At 45.6% G+C, this 19,952-nt stretch overlaps 2 protein-coding genes across 2 annotated transcripts in view; one reads left to right on the top strand and one right to left on the bottom strand.

The window, feature by feature from the left end:
- LOC139204431 (protein unc-13 homolog B) overlaps positions 1 to 1,000 on the top strand; it is a 53,218-nt gene extending 52,218 nt beyond the window's left edge. Inside the window, exon 42 of the mRNA XM_070834455.1 lies at positions 388 to 1,000. Coding sequence (XP_070690556.1) covers positions 388 to 670 — 283 coding nt within the window. The 3' untranslated portion in view covers positions 671 to 1,000. The remainder of the gene's footprint in view (positions 1 to 387) is intronic.
- A 2,798-nt stretch (positions 1,001 to 3,798) lies between these two features.
- On the bottom strand, positions 3,799 to 19,458 carry LOC139204438 (SEC14-like protein 2). The gene is made up of 12 exons (XM_070834463.1): positions 19,223 to 19,458; positions 16,874 to 16,949; positions 12,552 to 12,595; positions 12,067 to 12,129; positions 11,519 to 11,707; positions 9,992 to 10,087; positions 9,850 to 9,910; positions 9,691 to 9,774; positions 9,488 to 9,594; positions 6,239 to 6,378; positions 5,279 to 5,448; positions 3,799 to 5,194 (listed from the first exon to the last, which is right to left on the bottom strand). The coding sequence occupies exons 1-12, from the start codon at positions 19,274 to 19,276 to the stop codon at positions 5,031 to 5,033; spliced, it is 1,248 nt and encodes a 415-aa protein (XP_070690564.1). The 5' UTR covers positions 19,277 to 19,458; the 3' UTR covers positions 3,799 to 5,030.
- Between the last annotated feature and the right edge of the window lie 494 nt (positions 19,459 to 19,952).

Raw genomic sequence — 19,952 nt, 5'->3', positions numbered from 1 at the left:
GGAAACATGACCCTCTTCTAACCTTCAGTCAGTTTTTATTTAATATCCTCTGCACTAAGGTCAGAGAACAGAACAGTTTATTGTCATAGAACAAAATGAGGACTTTCACTCTGACAAACATACAATATACAGGAAATATATCAGAAATACATCAGAAACAGACGCTGAGCTACTTTGTAATCTGAGGTATTAAGTATCTACTTATTAAATTAGATCAAATTAAAATATTGCACATGGTTTTATAAGAGCTCAGACTGTAAATATAGACGATGTCCAGAGTGTATAAGAGAGAGAACATTGAGGGTGATGTGTCTCAGGGGGAACAGCTGTGATGTTAGTTACTGGTGATGGTAGTGGTAGTGACGGTGTGGCTGCTCTGCCCTGCAGCGTCCTGGGGAAGGAGTCTCCAGACTGCTACGAGCTCCAGGTGACGGTGAAGGACTACTGCTTCGGCCGGGCGGACCGGGTGGTCGGCGTGGCCGTGGTTCAGCTGCGTGACGTCGCCGACCGCAAGAGCTGCGTGTGCTGGTGTCCGCTGGGGCCCCGGGTCCAAACCGACGAGACGGGCGTGACGGTGATGCGTATCCTGTCCCAGAGGCCCGCCGACGAGGTGGCGAAGGAGTTCGTCAAACTGAAATCTGAAAGTCGCCCCGCGGAGGAGGGAAGATGAGCAGAGGCGGTGAAGGAGAGAAGGTGACGTGGTTTCGAGCCGGGCTGGTGTCCGGTGGTCCTCACAGTTAGGATCACTTAGAATCACGTGTGTTTAATTCAGGAACGTTCTGCTCTTCAACATGTTGAAAAAGAAGAAAATCCAACCACATCGAGCAGCGTGTGGCCGAAACCATCAGGGTCAGACTGCAGAGATGTTCTCCAGCCTCTGGTCCTGACCTCTGACCTCTGACCTCTGACCTCTGACCTGGTCGTCTGGAGCCACTTTAATGGGTCCTGCCTCAGTGTGTTACTAAAGAGACTGTTTAACTGACCTGAGATCAGAGGTGACGCTGACCTGAGATCAGAGGTGACGCTGACCTGAGATCAGAGGTGACGCTGACCTGAGATCAGAGGTGACGCTGACCTGAGATCAGAGGTGACGCTGACCTGAGATCAGAGGTGACGCTGACCTGAGATCAGAGGTGACGCTGACCTGAGATCAGAGGCAGCTGGAGGACGTTGGACCACTTTCTGTCAGGCTGTTCCAGCTTTGGGCCTGTTGGCTGCAGACAGAAGTCTTTATTGTGCCGCTGGGGGGCCCCATCGACCAGCTGGCTGATACAAACAGCCACTTTCCAGGGACCAGACGTCCCTCTGAGCTCCAGCTGTTGGACAGAAACACTCAAGAAATGTTTTCAATCTGTATCTTAGCCACCAACAATAATTCTCCAACAAAAGTGTAAACCACATGACGGGACACGCCGCCGCAGACTGTTTATAAAGATGGACGCCATGACAGCTCATTAGCCCCCCCCCCACTGCCTGGCTGTCCAGGAGGGAGGAAGAGGAGGGGAGTCGTCCGTCTTCATCTTCAGTCTGTGGTCGGCACACAGCTGCATGTCCTGATGCATCAGAGGAAGAGTTGTGTCCACATGGTTTCCTTTTAACGACGAACTAACAGTAGAATAGTTTTCCAGACTGAATCTAAAACAGATGGATTAAAAACACAAAGAGCTGCCAGCTAGCTGATGGAGGTAGCTGATGGAGGTAGCTGATGGAGGTAGCTGATGGAGGTAACTGATGGAGGTAGCTGATGGAGGTAGCTGATGGAGGTAGCTGATGGAGGTAGCTGATGGAGGTAGCTGACGGAGGTAGCTGACGGAGGAAGCTCAGAGAGACTCTAACACTGAAACACTCACCTGTACAGTCAGAAGGTGTGTCTGAGACTGAACACCTTCATGGAGGAAACACCAGGATCACATTCTTGGCTCTGACAGTTTTACATGGTGGAGCTGCAGCAGCCCTGCATGCAGTCTGTCTGTCTGTCTGTCTGTCTGTCTGTCTGTCTGTCTGTCTGTCTGTCTGTCTGTCCTGGAGCTCTGTGGCTCCACCAGCTCTGACTGGAGTGTGACCAGGTCTGAGTCACACTGTTCTCTGTTTACTATGTGCCAAGAAACGCAAGTGTTCAGCAAGCTGTGGTCAGTGGTCAGTGATCAGTGATCAGGGATCAGTGATCAGGGATCAGGGATCAGTGATCTCTGATCTCTGATCCCTGATCCCTCTTCACAGGCCTCTTGTTGTCAGCAGACACACGTGGTCGTTGTAAGTGTCCCGCTCGTTGCCGCTCCAGAAGAAGAGTGTGGAGGAGCTGGACTGAGGAGCTTTGCTGACGGCCACAGCTGCAGACGGCTGAACTCTTGCAGTCTAACTGTAAAATAATGATTAGCATGTATCTACTGGATCAAACTAGAGCTGTGATCTTCTCCATGTACGTCCTGTGAAGTATGAAGACTGATCAGATGTATGTAAAGTAGTTCTCATTGTTCTCATGTGACAGATGTTGATTATACTTGGAACAATATTTTGTATATAAAATATTTATGAATCAAGTCTGTGTGTGTGTGTGTGTGTGTGTGTGTGTGTGTCTGTATGTGTGTGTGTATGTGTGTGTGTATGTGTGACAGTGTGTGTGTGTGTGTGTGTGTGTGTGTGTGTGTGTCTGTGTGTGTGTGTGTCTGTGTGTGTGTGTGTGTGTGTGTGTGTGTGTGTGTGCTCCCTTCAGGTGAGCAGCAGGACTGAATCACCTGTGTGACTTTGAATATGTGAGAATCAGAATTTGATTTTAATTAGTTAAAAAAGTATTTCCAGTGTTTTCAGAGATAATTATAATTATAATATAATTATAATATAATTTTAATTATATTATAATTATCTCCATATGAATGTTCTCTCAGTTCTATAGTTTCTATATGAAGTATATTTACTCAGATGTTGTCTGAAGCTGCTTCTGTAGTTTTCCTCATGTTTACCTGAGGCTCAGGTGTTCTGGCCTCTGATTGGCCGGTTGGGTCCCATGTGAGCTCCATCTTGAGCTCAAACCTGAGGCGGTGAAATGACGTGTGTGAAGTAAGGGATGAGGATGAAGACGTCCTTCCTCAGGTGGACGTGATGATGTGTTTACCTGCTGCTTCTCAGGTACGTCAGTGTGAAACAAGCACTCACCTGAACCTGAACCATCTTTTCATCATGTTATTAAGTTCACTCTTTTAAAACACACTGGTTACAAACACTGAGAACTATTTCTACATATGTTGGTTTCTAAAGGACAATTAGAAAAGTTTCTGGAGCTTTTCACCAGAAACAAATGTTGTCTCGCTCACTTCAAACACACCAGACTCCATTGACAAAAACACTGATTTTACCTCACAGAACAGGAGCTGCTGCTCTACTGTGTGAGGGTCCTGTTCCATCACTGCGACTCCCTGCTCAGTAACAGTGGTGACTTCTGCTGCAGATTTACCTGCTAAGACTGAGCCTGACAGGTGGAAACAGACTCACAGCTCCATCAGGTGGATTTGTCCGGTCTTATTAAACTGATTTTACATGTGAGGTCATAATGGAGGAAAAGAAGAAAAGTGAATGTATGTTGAATGAACATTTTTAATCCATAAATGTATTCAGACCCTAACTGGTGGTTTCATCACTGAGCTAAAATTCCTGTTTTTGTGAATGTAGTCTGGTGTGTGATATAATATAATATATTAAAATAAAGGGAGTCAAACATCCAAACACAGTCACAAGATAATTTTCTTGGATGTTTCAAACCTGGAGGAACTTTTAAAGAACACTGGACCCACTCTGCTGTGGTGCTGTCAACGGTTTATTTACTTCCTTCACGACCTTCATCGTCCCTGAAAGGCTCTTCATCACCACAGTGCAGACAGAAGGCAGGACGTCCTATTACAATATAAATATGAAAATAAATGAGCATCGTCCTACATTCAGTACTTGTCTGGTGAGAGTCCCACGTTTCATTATGTAACACTGCACAAACACCAAACCTCATACACACACTCTCATGTGTTGCTTCACTAAATGAAATATTTACTGTTTCAACGCATTACTGTCTGGAAATGATTTAGAAACGAGGGAATAAATATTTAAAGGAATGTTCCGTGACTGATGAATGTAAACAGAGCTTTCAAAAGGCAAAAAACTATATTTAGAAATTCATAAATGATTCCACAGGCCTTTATGTCTCATTAGGACTTAAAGGAAGGTTCGATGTGGCGTCTTGTTCGGAGTCTTTAAACGTGTTCTGTGGTGTTTCTGCTTGGTGAGGATGGAAAAGGTTTTCACTCTTGTGCTGTGTTTACAGGCGTGACGGTGTGTTTCACACATGACATCACCAAAACTAACGTCTCACCAGAGACTGGATGAATTTAAAGAGAAGCTTCGTCACGTGGCCAGAAGTATGTGGACACCTGAACATTACACCCACGTGTGATTGTCCAAAGATGCACAAAATGAGTTATATTTGGCCGCATTCTGAGTCTCTGCTTTGTTTCACAACCTGACAACATGTGAATGAGGCCATCACTAAAAGAGACTCCAGTATTTTCTCCCCCTGGTCCTCTGTGTCCACATCCTGGTGTCTGGATGACTGGTAGGTACTGAAAGTGTTGGAACTGGTCCTTTTTGTTTAGCCACAAACAGCTGTTTTATCAAACACACCAGACTCCATTGACAAAAGCATTGATTTTACTTGACAGAACACAGGAGCTGTTTCTAACTCAATCAGTGAGTCAGTTTGTTGACTGAGGCTGCAGCTCCTGTGTTCTGTACAGTAAAATTAATGTTTTTGTGAATGTAGTCTGGTGTGTGTGCAGAGAGCGATATAACGGCTGATGTATTGGACCAGTTCCAACACTTTTACTACCTACCTGTCATTCAGACAGAGAGGACCAGGGGGAGAAACAGTGGACTGCTCCTTTAAAGAGGATTAAAGGGTCAAGGTTGAGTTCACGTCTCTCACGCTGTGCTTGCTAAACTTTACTGATGCGCCTGCGTGGAGGCGGCGCATGGTGTCACGTCCTCGGTTACGATTGGCCCTCGGTGCCCTCGGTGCCCTCGGCCTGCACGTGGCCGCCGGAGCCCCCGTTGGTCTGCGGGGACTGTAAGTGGTCGGGCAGCAGCACCTCCACGGTGAAGCTGATCCTCTTGGCCTGAAAGATGCTGTAAGTGTTGTCGAACCTCAGAACATCTGCGGAGGAGAAACAGGACAGAGCGTTCATCACACCGCTGGACGTGACCTGCTGTCACAGACGCTCCTGAGCAGGACACTCACAGACTCCTGGACGCTCGCAGGTCAGCGAGCCGTCCTCGGGCACCAGGTGGGCGTTGTAGCGCTGGCTCGGCACCACTTCCTGCATCTGCGCCGCCTTCTTCCATTCGCCCTTTTTAGCCTTCACAAACACCCCGAAACCAATGTCTGCCCCCTCCGAGGCAAACTGCCACCTGGCCAGACAGAAAAGAGGAGATTTTAAATGAACTGAACGTTGTTTTTATTCTGTATCTATTTGTTTTTTATTGTCATCTATTAGAAAAAGACATTTGGTGTCATACACAACAGCTCAGAACAGTTAAAGCACTTTAAACTGATTCTCTGTTTGCTAAACTCTTCGGCCTGTTGTGACGTTACCTCGACACTGAATGTGAACTTCACTCACACTCAAAAGTCAAACAACACTTTAAAATAACCCTGAAATGTTTTAAACTAAGATTCAAGTCGTAAAGGCTGAAAGAAGAGAGCTCAAACCACTGAATCTGATCCTTGACAGACATAAATGTGCTTATTCTGCTGCTGATGACATAATTAGAGCTGTTTTATAATAATATGAAGATTAGAGCTCTCAGTACTGAGAGAGGATTTTACATCATCCAGATTTAAGGCTGATATTTCTACCGCTTCACCTTGATGTCTGAATCCATTATATCACCAGACTCCATTCATAAAAGCAGTAATTTTACCTCACAGAAAACAGGTGCTGCTGTCTGGATCAACACACTAACAATTTAAAACCCCATTAGGGAAAGAATCTGTACAGACGGACCTGTAAGGACCTTTTTGTTTAGCCAACACCAGACTCCATTGACAAAAACAGTCATTTTAGTCAGGAGTCTGCTGGTCTGCTGCTGCCTCCATCAGTCAGTGTGTTGGATCCTGAATAACCTTTTAAACCACCACAGTCCCACAGTAACTCAAACAAACTAACCCCCTTCACTTCTTTATTGGCTCCTCACTGACCTGAGGACGCAGCCCGGGAACAGGATCTCGTAGTCCACCTGCTGGGACGACCCCCGGCTGACGGTCAAACACTGCTCGTAGTCCACCTTCACATGGTCCCGCACATAGTAGGAGGGGGGAACCGGACCCACGTGGTTTATCTGCAACCGACCGACACACACATGAGCACACTGACGGGCGGCAGAGGGTGAATGTATGAAAAGAGGGCAGGAGGAAAACCAGGAAGCCTTCACTTACTGCGAGTGTGTGACAGAGTCTGAGAGCCTTACAACAGAAAACAGGTTTCTCTGTTCCACTTTTCTCTTTATTCACATCAAACAAATAAACCAAACCAGTCGAAGAACCGGCCAACAGGGGGCAGCACGGCCCCTTTAGTCCACAGTTAAACCCAGCAGGTGATAATTAACTCTATTTATAGGATGGAGCACACACACACACACACACACACACACACACACACAACCTGTGTCACGTTTATTTTAAGGGAAGTCTGAAACCACTTCTCTAAAAGAGTGAACAGATCCGTTATTAGTTATTAGGTAACACACAAACAGAGGAGATGCAGAAAGAAAGGCATTACTAACAGGAAACACAAACACACACACACACACACACACACACACACACACACACACTGGCTGAGATGTGACTGAACCTGACGGAGGAAACGTGAGAGAAAAACCTCAGAAACGAGATGCTTAAGGCTCAAACGTGATCTTAGCTCATGTCAAACAGACAAACGGCTCAGAAAACCTCTGGAGAAACAATCAATGACACATTTCCTATAAGACCAAGGAAAACCAATACATAAATAATACTACAGAGCCTGGATCAGGTCCTTCGAGCTCACAAACATGATGCGACTGCGTCCGTTCAGGCTCATGAATGATGAACAATTCCTTTAAAGGACTAGTTCGACATTTTCAGAAATACACAGCGTTACACTAACTGTGTTTACAAGGACTTGTGGACCCGACCGGGCTAGCTGTTTCCCCCCACTTCCAGTGTTTGTGCTAAGCTAAGCTAATGGTCTGCAGGCTTTAGCTTCGTTTACTGTCAAAGCCGCCAGACTCCATTGACAAAAACAGCAGACTGATCTTTCTGCTGTTTTCTAATGTTTTATAAACCAAATCATAAATCTATTAAAGCTGCAGTTGGTAGTTTTTTATAAACATATCTTTTTGTTATATTTGCTGAAACTGTCACTGTCACACGTTTCTTCTTCTTCTGCTGCTTTAAATGTGTTTCTAACAGGATGAAACAGGCTGTGTTTCTTCTTCTGCTGCTTTAAATGTGTTTCTAACTGGATGAAACAGGCCGCGTTTCTTCTTCTGCTGCTTTAAATGTGTTTCTAACTGGATGAAACAGGCCGCGTTTCTTCTTCTGCTGCTTTAAATGTGTTTCTTAGATGTACTTCCTGCTTTGTTGTGCTGCAGCTACACCGCGGAGCTTCTGCTGGGATCTGAAGGGTTAACTAGAGCGCTGGGGGGGGGGGTTTAGCCTTCAGAAGTGAAGCAGATCTGAGGGGGGGGGGGACCTGACGTTGTACAGTTCCTGAGGCTCAGTCCACTCTCTTCTCAATCCTACCACCTGCTGCTTTAACCGAGAAAACAATCGATCAGATCGATCGGACAGAGGAAGGAGGATTTCCCAAGATGTCGAACTGTTCCTTTAATTCCTTTAAAAACACTCAGTTGCTACGACCTAACCAAAGTCATACAGTACGATGTCAAGGACACACAGCTAGCTAACTAGAGAAGAGAAGGTAGACGCCAGAGACGCTCGGAGGAGTGTTGAGCATCTCCATTCCTTGAATGTTGACTTTGTCTCTTCCTGTTCCTCATCTGTCCTTGGCCCAATTATTAATCTACAGAGAAGGTGACAAACGCAGGTCAGTCTGGAGAACGTTCTACCACAGAGACTACTCAGGCTGCTCATCTGGGAGCTGCAGCGCTACAGCGAGGGGGCAGTCACTTTCTCCTCATCCTCTGTCATCACACACACACACACACACACACACACACACACCATCTGTTCAGTGCAACCGGACATCAGCTCCCAGTTGTACTAGTTACAGTTTGTGTGTGTGTGTGTGGTTGTGTTCAGCCTGTGTTCAGCCTGTGTTCAGCCTGTTTTCAGCCTGTGTTCAGCCTGTGTTCAGCCTGTGTTCAGCCTGTGCTGGATGGATCCACTGTGATCTGGTCGTCCTCTCATTGTCAGTGACCTGCTGCGGTCAGACTCAGTCATGTGAAACAGGATCCTCGGCACAGCGTCAGCAGCCTTAATATTTGATGATGAAAACAGTCTGGGCCTGAATGTGACATCACATCATCCCTCTTTAGGGAAATGAAGCTTTTACATTTACATTTTTTACACGATGCTCGGCAATAACAGGAAAAACTGGCAGGACGGAAACAAAACAGAATAGTTTGGCAGTCAAATGTGCCCCCACAGTTATTGTCCAGTCAGTCTCTGCTGTAAGCTGCCAGCCTGCATGAGCTCAGGATGGAGAGTGAAAGAAAACAGATAGAAAAAACTAGAGCAAAGCAAGCGGACTGCTGCAGGTCTGATTTCTGAACTCTACAGGAGGGCTGATCAGCTGGAATCAAACTATGGGTCAATAATTTATAACCCTGCTCCTCTGTGTCCTCATCCTGGTGTGTGAGTGACTGGTAGGTAGTAAAAGTGTTGGAACTGGTCCAGTAGATCACCTCAGCCAGCAGACACCAAACGGGCTGCAATGGCTGCAACGTGATCCTTTGGGACAACTGCACCTGATCACAGTAGGTCCACTAAAAGAGCTTGTTTGATCCACTGACAGGCTCAGAGTGTTATTCTAAGTGTGTGACAGCATCATGGAAAGGATCCCTACAGAGAGAGACCTGGAAGATCCTTTTGGTTTAACCACAAACAGCACACACACCAGACTACATTCACTAAAACAGGGATTTTAGAGAACAGGACTTAGTTTGGATGTGAACTAACCCTTTAAAGCTCCAAAGACACAATAACACAGACCAACTAACAGCAGATCCTGTGTTCTGTGAGCTAAAAGTTTTTGTCAGTGGAGTCTGGGGGTGTGTGTGTCTCCATTGACACCAGACTTAGAATAACAATCTTTGTGGCTAAAACAAGCACTTGTAGTCAAGATGTTCTGAACCAGTCCCAAACAGTCCTTAAAGCCACATCTGTCTCTTCCAGCTCAGCCCACCTTCACTACCAAACAAGCAGCACCCATGTGTCACTCACCCGGGTCCGACAGCGAGGATCTCCATCAGGATCCGTCAGTTTACCGCCGTAGATCACCGGCAGCTCCTCTGCGTCGATGTAGTTCAGTAAAGCCCCCTGCCAGTTATCTGTCCAACAACAACAACAACAACAGTCGTTTCATCAGAGAGGAAGAGGAGGAGGCCGGGGGGGGGGCGTCTGGAAGAAGCAGGGATGTGTCTCACCCCCGAGGACGTAGATCTTCTGTCTCGTGTTCTCACTCAGAAAGTGCTTGACGAGGTTGAAGGCCACAGGAAAGAGTTTGGGAGCTGCAGGAGGAAAACCAGCAGGAGTTAAACCACATGAAGGCTGAAAACAGAGAGGCTGCTGGGAGACACGCTCACCTTTAATGACAAACAGCCTCTTCAAGCCTTCTGGGTAGTTGTCTTCAAACATCTGGAGGATCTGGTGACACAGAGGAAGAATGATGATGATGATCATCAGTAATAATCATCATGTCTGTCTGCAGTGTGTGTGTCTCTGTACCTCTCCATATGTTTCTATAGCAGGCTTCCACAAGTGTTTCAGGCCCAGACCTTCAACATCGTAGATCATCGTGATGGACTCCACGTTCCTGCCCAGCTGGGAGAGAACACACAGGATCAACACACCGACTGGGATCACATTCACTCTGGTGTTCCTCCGATGGTCCCGAGGATCCGGCTCATGTCAGCAGTAGGTCCTGTTTGGATGCTCTGAGTCTACGGACACGGCTCAGACGGTCTGCAGGTCTGCAGGGCTGCAGGTGGAGCTGCTGCCCAAAGAGAAGCCACACTTGTGCCCAGAGGGACGAACACACCGACTGTGACACACTTAGAGAGACCCTGAAGACTGAAAGCTGGTGGGGGGGGTTGACATTAATCAGAGAACAAAAGGCTCCTTAGTCTTAGACCTTCACCCTCCTTAGTCTTAGACCTTCTCCCTCCTTAGTCTTAGACCTTCTCCCTCCTTAGTCTTAGACCTTCTCCCTCCTTAGTCTTAGACCTTCTCCCTCCTTAGTCCTAGACCTTCTCCCTCCTTAGTCTTAGACCTTCTCCATCCTTAGTCTTAGACCTTCTCCCTCCTTAGTCTTAGACCTTCTCCCTCCTTAGTCCTAGACCTTCTCCCTCCTTAGTCTTAGACCTTCCCCCTCCTTAGTCTTAGACCTTCCCCCTCCTTAGTCTTAGACCTTCTCCCTCCTTAGTCTTAGACCTTCTCCCTCCTTAGTCTTAGACCTTCTCCCTCCTTAGTCCTAGACCTTCTCCCTCCTTAGTCTTAGACCTTCCCCCTCCTTAGTCTTAGACCTTCCCCCTCCTTAGTCTTAGACCTTCTCCCTCCTTAGTCCTAGACCTTCTCCCTCCTTAGTCTTAGACCTTCCCCCTCCTTAGTCTTAGACCTTCCCCCTCCTTAGTCTTAGACCTTCTCCATCCTTAGTCTTAGACCTTCTCCCTCCTTAGTCTTAGACCTTCTCCATCCTTAGTCTTAGACCTTCTCCCTCCTTAGTCTTAGACCTTCTCCCTCCTTAGTCCTAGACCTTCTCCCTCCTTACTCTTAGACCTTCCCCCTCCTTAGTCTTAGACCTTCTCCCTCCTTAGTCCTAGACCTTCTCCCTCCTTAGTCTTAGACCTTCTCCATCCTTAGTCTTAGACCTTCTCCCTCCTTAGTCCTAGACCTTCTCCATCCTTAGTCTTAGACCTTCTCCCTCCTTAGTCTTAGACCTTCTCCCTCCTTAGTCCTAGACCTTCTCCCTCCTTACTCTTAGACCTTCCCCCTCCTTAGTCTTAGACCTTCTCCCTCCTTAGTCCTAGACCTTCTCCCTCCTTAGTCTTAGACCTTCTCCCTCCTTAGTCTTAGACCTTCCCCCTCCTTAGTCTTAGACCTTCTCCCTCCTTAGTCCTAGACCTTCTCCCTCCTTAGTCCTAGACCTTCTCCCTCCTTAGTCTTAGACCTTCCCCCTCCTTAGTCTTAGACCTCCTCCCTCCTTAGTCTTAGACCTTCTCCCTCCTCTCCTCTGAACGCTGGCTGAGCTCTTACCCTCTGGGACTGCAGGGTGCACTCCTTCTGCAGCATCTCACAGTCCCTGATCTTGGACTTGATGAAGTCTTGCTTGGAGGCGGACAGGAAGAGGCCTTTGGGGTCCACGGGTCCGATGACGTCGTACCAGATGGGACTGCCCTCCCGGTCGTAACCGCACATCCCCCCCGACAGGTACTTCTCTATCACCTGCACACAGCAGCAGCCACACTCATCATTATGGTTCTGTTTGTCTGGATTAGCATTAAAGAGAGAAGAGGAGTAAGTGTGACAACAGAGCGACGTAATGACTGAAGACTATGAAGACACTGATTCATCAAAAGAAATAAAGATAATAAAGAAGCTCCTCGATGCTCTGTGTTTGTTAAAGTCTCCCACTTCTACCAGAGCCGAGCAGAAGAACAACATGGTGACAGGGATCATGTCCAGCACTGAGCTGAGCTGTGGGGGCCTCGAGGAAACGCCCCCCCCCCCGTTCTCCTCCCTCTCCTTAAACATGAGGCTTTCCAGTGTGATGGGATGAAGAAGGGTGGGGTCGGGGTTCTTACCTCTGGGGGACGCCAGTCGGTGATGATGGAGTCCACTTTGATCTGTTTCCTGAACTCCAGGTGCTGGAAGGACAGAAGGACGCAGGCTGAGTCACAGCCTTCATAAAGACACAGCAGTGGTTTAAGTGGCTTACAGGTGATGTAAAAGCTCCCCGTCAGCGGGGGGGGGGTCAGGTGTGCACACCTGTCTGTCTGAAACTCCTTCACGTTATTCTAACATCTGCATACGTCAGTTTGATGCTGACTTTTTCTGCCCCCCAGTGGATGAAAATCAGTTCATGCAGCTTTAAGGTGCGTGGTTGTAAATCTTCTGTCATCTTAAGTCCTGATTTAATCCCTTTTTATCGACACCTTATCTCCCCAGACAGCCGTGATGACTCAGCGCCCCCCCCCCCCCCCGCTCTAATCTACAGGCGCAGCTCAGCACACGGCCGGTACGTTTCTACTAGAGCGACACAGGAAGCTGCCCTGAGAGAGACCGTTACCTTTCGCAGCATGGCCTCAGACTTCTGCACGTTGAAGTTTCTGGCTGAAAAAGAGATAAATACAGACACACAAGGGTGATGATGACAGGTCATAATACAGATGATAGAGTCAGAAATATGTACTAACTAAATATATATATATATTTAAAAAGCCAAATCACAATAAATATCATTAAATGTATGATGTAAAATAATGTTGTAGACTGTGTGAATTAGTCAAATAAAACGTGAACCAAGTCAAATGACCATTAATCACATCCTGCAGTTAATATAAGAGCATCTTTAAACGCTTTCTAAGAGTGAGGAGGAGGAGGAGGAGGAGGAGGAGGAGGAGGAGGAGGAGGAGGAGGAGGAGCAGGAGGAGCAGGAGGATCACACACTGGAAATCTGCCTAAAGTTAAATCTGCTTAAAAGAGGAAATCCCTGAAACACTTGAGGTGACGACAACACATCCGAGGAGGACACCAGATCCTTTTTGTCTTATTGTTTGACACTCGTTGGAGCATCGTGACAAACTGTGGTGATTTAAAGAGTTCAGATCCAACACAGTGTTTGTGTAACACACAGTAACACTCTGACTGATGGAGGCAGCAGCTCTAAAATCCCTGTTTTAGTGAATGTAGTCTGGTGTGTGTGCTGTTTGTGGTTAAACCAAAAGGATCTTCCAGGTCTCTCTCTGTAGGGATCCTTTCCATGATGCTGTCACACACTTAGAATAACACTCTGAGCCTGTCAGTGGATCAAACAAGGACCCAGGGGTAAGAATGACCCATGATACCCTCTGGGAACACACGTACATGTGTTCCACAGAGCTCCCCTCCTCTCAGTAGTAAAACCACTGTGTCAGTAAGACTGATCCAGAACAGTCTGACACTCCATCTAAGGTGATTAGCTCTGCAGCTGACGGTCCCGTAAGGGCACGACAGCACCGTTGCTGTGAGGTGAGACTTACAACTTCCTCGAGCAGCGGATTACTATGAATCTAATGCTCCACTCTGGCACCATAACTGGGACAGCGAGGGCACCGAGGGCCTTCAAACTACTGAAGCACGCAGCAGGTTCTGGCTCATGACCAGGTCCTGTTTAACACAGAGTCAGCACCTCGCTGGGTAATAACAGAGCTTTAAGCCTCTAACTACTATAATATTCTGCCCCGGATGGACAGACAGGTGGGTGTCTTCTGCTCAGAGGCTGCAGGAGGAACCACTTAGAGACACAACGGTGTATATGAGACAGTCTGAAGATGTGACTGAGGTTCACAGTACGAGGACAACTCCACAGCTCGGGTCCGTGTTCAAAGAAACACACTCCGACCGTGTTGTCGTCTGTTAAATCAGCACCCTGACGCCCCAACCATAGATTTCCAACTTTTCAACACTTTAAAAAGAAATTCTAACATTTCTATCTAAATTATAATAATGTAGAATTAGTGAAGGCATCACTCTACAAATCAAACTAATATCTTTTACGGCCCATCGGCAGCTAAAGAAGCTAAAACAGCTGATATTCCTCCACATGTGGAGCTGTGGAGAGAGAAAGTCATAAGAGGGAACATTTTAGTTAAGATGAGACAATGAATGCATGAAACGGTGACGAAAACTAAATAATACTGCAAAGGAGGAGTCCAGTATTTTAAAATCTGGGCCCTATATCTTCATAATCTAGTATTTAAATGACTAGTTGGTACGAAAACACTCATTCCACCTCACAGAAACAGGGACCAGAGTCACACAACAACACAAACACTCTGACTGATGGAGGCAGCAGCAGAGCAGCAGCTCCTGTGTCCTGTGAGCTAAAATCCCTGTTTTTGTGAATGGAGTCTGGTGTGTGTGCAGAGAGCGATAGAACGGCTGTTTTTATGTGAACCGGTCAGCTGCAAAAAACGAGCACTACCAGTCATTTCTTTTCCAAAATATGTCAAATGAATACATAAGAATAAAAATTCCTTGAATACATGTGACCATGATGTGACTAAAACTGGACTTCAGTGGTTTCTGTTAAACTGAACTCTGGAACAAAAAGATATACACTGTACATGGTGTACATGTGATAAAGCAATAAACAGCCTCAGACTGATAGCTCTGTTATCTCTTAAGGAGGTGCTCCTCAGAAATAAACCCTGTCTGATCCCTGCTGGAGCCTCCATGATGGAGGAGGAGGAGGAGGAGGAGGAGGAGGAGGAGGGTCGGCGGCCTCTGGTGCACACTGGACACTGAAGCAGGTTGGACTGGTTTTAACATCGCAGACTGTGAGTCTGCCTCTCTCTTCTCTGCCAGCCGCTGTGACTTCACCTGAAATCCTCTTCCTGTTTAATCACATGACGCGGTGGGTTTTATGTAAAGAGAACAGCAGCTCAGGATCCAGAGACCTTCATGTTACAACAACACTATTTAACCTATTAAATAACCCAGCATGCAAAACACGTGTGTGCACCCAGTGGTACAGGCTGCTCCTCCTGGGAACTGTAGTTTTTTAGAACTACATGGGGCTGGGACTGTGTGGAGCAGTTATATATATATATATATTATATATATTATATATATACGCAGAAACAGGAGGCCTCTGACTGATGAGATAGTAAATGAGGCTTTGAGGGGGATCAGGTGTGAGCCGTCATTAGATCACGTGAGTCCAAACCAACGAAGAAGAGCGAGCTCACTCCTCTTCTTCACAGCTTCACACTGTCCCCCAAAACTTTATTAACATCATCCCAGGAAGCATTAACGCTCCGTCTCCTGCTCAGCTCTTTATTCCCTGTCATCATTTTAATGTCTTCATGTTCGTTCTGTTTGTTTTGTTCCTGTATGTGGAATATATTTGCTCAATAAAAGATAATTAAGAAGAAAAAATGAAAGTATTGGCCATTATTAAATGAATTATTATTAATTATTAATAATATTAAAACATTAATTCCTCTTTTAATGCAAAAACAAATACTAAAAAAACGGCTCCTACCTACTGAGATGTAGTTATTTTACTTTGATGGAGAAATTAAAACGGCCTTAAATTCCTATTGTTCGATTTAAATGTGTTTAGTATATTTGTTTTATGTTTTATTCACTTTATTATTTAGTTCTTTTCCTTCTTAAACATAATCTGCTTATTGTTGATGTCGTTCCATCGCCTGTTTTCTGCCTGTGGATGTTCGTCACAGTGACTTACATAAATGGCCACCGGCACCACGTGCTGTACCTTCGATCCTCTTTGGCTCGCCAACAAAGATGTGAAACAACAGAGTGGAATAACTTGAATGTTTCGGAGCGTACTCGGGCCAAACAGACTCCCATTGTCCGCGCTCGCCGACCTCTGCGCGCTCATTTTGTAAGACTTCATTAATAAGTGAATTGTGGTTATGAAACGAGGAAACGCTGAAGAGCGGCAGCAGAGTCTGCTGGACGTCGTAGTGCACCTTTAATGGGATTAGCTCCAGATTAGCCCCAGACGCAGAGAGCTGGACCTAATCAGCACGAGGCCTCCTTTAATCAATGCTTCTGTTTTCCTGCAGAGTCTCAACGCACAGAGCCACAAAACCAGGTTCAACAAGTCCAGTTCACCACTTGTTAGTGCCAGGTGAATCAGATGGTGACATAATTTAACCAATTAGACCTTCCGGCACTTTCTTGCACCAGCTGACGTGAGCTTCAGGCTACAGCTGATCATATTACATTCATGAAAGTAAAGTAGGTTTGGCTAAATTATGCTAAGCTAACACAGGGTCACCAAACACACTCACACACTGCATTAGCACGTAGCATTAGCATGTAGCCTGGAGCCCTTTTATCAGGACGTGTTGGGACCAAATCAGAGTTCAGTGATTCGGTCCTGTGGCCTCCAGCTGCACAGCATCTCCTCATTTAGGATTTAAATGTGGATGCTGTTAACGACGTCTCCTGACAGCCCAGAAAAACATTTTATAACCCACACATCTGCCTACGACCAGCACAGGAAAACTCTGAAGATGTTTTACACCAAAATCTGAAACACTTCCTGAAAACTGAAAACAGAGAATCTGCTGTAACCGAGGAAACCAGAGAAAATCAGCATCTGTTAATTGGATAAATGTGCTCTGGGCGCCGCGCTGAGGCGTGAAAACCATGTGAGTCTCTTTCTCAACGCCGGCAAACAGCCTTCACATGTTACATCACATCCTGTCATGTAATAAACCACAACAGGGACCCTCAGCAGCACCCTCAGATTCCCAGTGTGAAGCCAAATGATTCCATATCACAAGCTGACTGTAAAGGAGAGGGATGATGGGAGAGGTCAGGCTGTTTCTGTGGGGGGGGGGGGCAGCTGATGCCTCATGACTTTAAACTCACCTCTGAGCCATCGCAACAGGAAGTGGTCATGCTGAGCAGGAAGTTGAGGAAGAATATCTTGTATCCGCTCTCGAAACTGTAGCCAGAGAAAGAAGAAGAAAACAAAGCTCTTTAAAGGAGGATTCTGGTGTTTCTAACCCTCTGTGTCCACATCCTGGTGTCTGAGGGACTGGTAGGTAGTAAAAGTGTTGGAACTGGTCCAGTAGATCACCAGTAGATCACCTCAGCCAGCAGACACCAAACGGGCTGCAATGGCTGCAACGTGATCCTTTGGGACAACTGCACCTGATCACAGTAGGTCCACTAAAAGAGCTTGTTTGATCCACTGACAGGCTCAGAGTGTTATTCTAAGTGTGGTGTCAATAGAGCCACCAGACTCCATTGACAAAAACAGTAATTTTAGCTCACAGATCACAGGTTAGTTTAAAGGGTTAGTTCACATCCAAACTAACCCTTTAAAGCACCAAGGTCACACAAAGTCCTGTTCTCTAAAATCCCTGTTTTAGTGAATGTAGTCTGGTGTGTGTGCTGTTTGTGGTTAAACCAAAAGGATCTTCCAGGTCTCTCTCTGTAGGGATCCTTTTCATGATGCTGTCACACACTTAGAATAACACTCTGAGCCTGTCAGTGGATCAAACAAGCTCTTTTAGTGGACCTACTGTGATCAGGTGCCGTTTGGTGGCTGCTGGCTAAATGACATGTTGTATCTTCAGCTGCTTCCTCAACAGAAAGTCTTCAACCTACTTGTCATTTAGACAACAGATTCGTCCAAAATCAGGCCCTGGTTTGACAAGTTACACTTGAAGCTAACAGTTTTGACCCTGGGGGTGAAAAAACAGAACTTTTCTCTGTTTAAATCTATTCACAGTCCTGCTCGTACATTAGATCTGTGGGTTTCTTTCCTGGTGCTGCTGAAGCTTGTGACCGGGTGACTAATTCATTTACACACTTTTATGTCAGTGTTCAACAGGAGACGCCTGTAATCATGCCATACGGTGGAAAAACAGTCAGCAGCATGACGCCACATGGACAGTATCAGTATTTTAAACGGCAATGAAAGCCCCTGAAGTCGTTTTACTCCGAGCTTTAATTTGGAGGAACATTACAGAGTCGGTTTAAAAGTTCTAATCACTGCTTTTCATTATTATTCTTATTTAATCATTTTTACCTCAGGTGTTTCTTTCGCTGACTCTCATTTATGGATTTATAACATTTTATTGCTGTGATTGTGGAGCTCTGTGGGCTGTATATCTGTGCTGTATAAATAAAGCTGAGTTCAGGAATTCAGAAGGCAAATAAAGTATTTAAAGCAGTCCGGAGGAGCTCCACCTTCACCAGCTCCAGCATTAAAGACACATTAATGACTAAAATCCAGTTTAGTTAGTTTGTTTGTGTCCTTGTGAGACTTTGGTGTTTTAAAGAGTTAGTCTGGATTCAACATAATGTTAGTTTAACACAAAATAAGAACTGTTGGAGGCAGCAGCAGACCAGCAGGTCCTGTGGAGGTAAAACGACTGATTTGGTGAATGGAGTCTGGTGTGTCTGCAGAGAGCGGTATAACGGCTGCTCTGGTTTACCTCAGTAGGGAAGAGAAAGGCTTGTTTGATCCACTGACAGGCTCAGAGTGTTATTCTAAGTGTGTGACAGCATCATGGAAAGGATCCCTACAGAGAGAGACCTGGAAGATCCTTTTGGTTTAACCACAAACAGCACACACACCAGACTACATTCACTAAAACAGGGATTTTAGCTAAACGTAGTTTGGATCATCCTGCATAATGAGTAAAGTCACCTCAGCTGCTTTAGATATATCTTGATGTCAAACCTTTTGTATTCTTACTTATTTAAACATTTAAATACAGAACATCAGAACATCACTGCTTTATGGATCACTCATCAGCCTTTAAGATGAACAGCAACATTTAATGAATGAAAAATGAATCTGCAGCTTCCCTGATGATCGATTAGATTATTGCTGGTTCATCAGGATTTGATGATTTTCTTCGTCACATCTTTTAGAAACTGAACAATTTTACTTCAAGAACCAAAAGTAAAAGTGCTGATGATGGAGAATAATGGAATAATAATTCCTCATCATTCATGTGATCATCACTTTAGTGTTGCAGCGGGTGAAGGTGGAGCTCATTTTAATAACTATATGATTTAATATCTTTCTTTAGTCTGCATACAGCTGGCTAGGCTGTGATTATGTGGATGTATTATTATTATTATTATCATCATTATTATTATTATCATTATCATCGTTGTTGTTGTTGTTATTATTATTATTATTATCATTATGATCATTATTATTAGTAGTAGTAGTAGTATTGTTATTATTATTATTACCTGCTGCAGGGCTTCAGCCTGTTTCGGACTGAGGTCTCCGACTCTTCCGCTCATGTCTGCGACCACAAGATGTCAAATGAAGATGAAGAAGAAGAAGAAGAAGAAGAAGAAGAGGAAGAGCAGCTTCAGTCAAATGATCGGCCACAGAAACAGCACCGTCACCGTCAGCAGTCACCGGCGGACCTCAGGCTCTGCCGCCGCCCTGTGATGCTCATCAGCGGGCTCAGGATCCTGCTCTGCTCGCTGCTGGAGCTCCGTCCAACCGGCTGACTCGGCCAAAGATGAGAGAAACGACAGGAGGACTACTCGCGATAAAAAGGAGGGACCACACACAGGCCACGTCCTGTTCCTGTTGGTGAAAAGTTTTTTTTACTTTATAGAGAATCATGTAATGATCATATAGACCATGATGCTTTGCAGCAGATTAAACTACCCAACTGTATATAAAGGAGTTAAAATGCAGCATGAACCCGGAAATGCAGCAGGAATATTAATCAGGAAACATCAGATAGGACAGGAAGCACTGACAGGAACAGTTTACAGCAACAGGAGGACTTTTACAGTAAAGTTAAAGTAATTTAAGAACAAGAAGCCGATATGACTTTAACTTTAGTTCACATGAAGCTTTAGCCATGTTGTGGGTCGGTTTTAAAATTTGAGTGAGTCATCTTCACTTCAAATTATTAGACAATCTTTGGTGTTAATCTGTAAATCTCGCACATGCGCACAT

Source organism: Pempheris klunzingeri, chromosome 7, assembly GCF_042242105.1.
Source record: "Pempheris klunzingeri isolate RE-2024b chromosome 7, fPemKlu1.hap1, whole genome shotgun sequence".
Taxonomy (NCBI): domain Eukaryota; kingdom Metazoa; phylum Chordata; class Actinopteri; order Acropomatiformes; family Pempheridae; genus Pempheris; species Pempheris klunzingeri.
Note: the sequence above shows the minus strand (reverse complement) of the source record. Positions and strands in the feature narration are given on the sequence as shown.

Coding starts and splice junctions, on each gene's coding strand:
- LOC139204438 (XM_070834463.1), bottom strand. CDS start 19,276: ATGAGCGGAAGAGTCGGAGACCTCAGTCCGAAACAGGCTGAAGCCCTG. Junction 9,775..9,849: donor GAGGCTGTTTGTCATTAAAG/GTGAGCGTGTCT, acceptor TTCCTCCTGCAG/CTCCCAAACTCTTTCCTGTG. Junction 9,595..9,690: donor GAAGATCTACGTCCTCGGGG/GTGAGACACATC, acceptor GTTGTTGGACAG/ATAACTGGCAGGGGGCTTTA.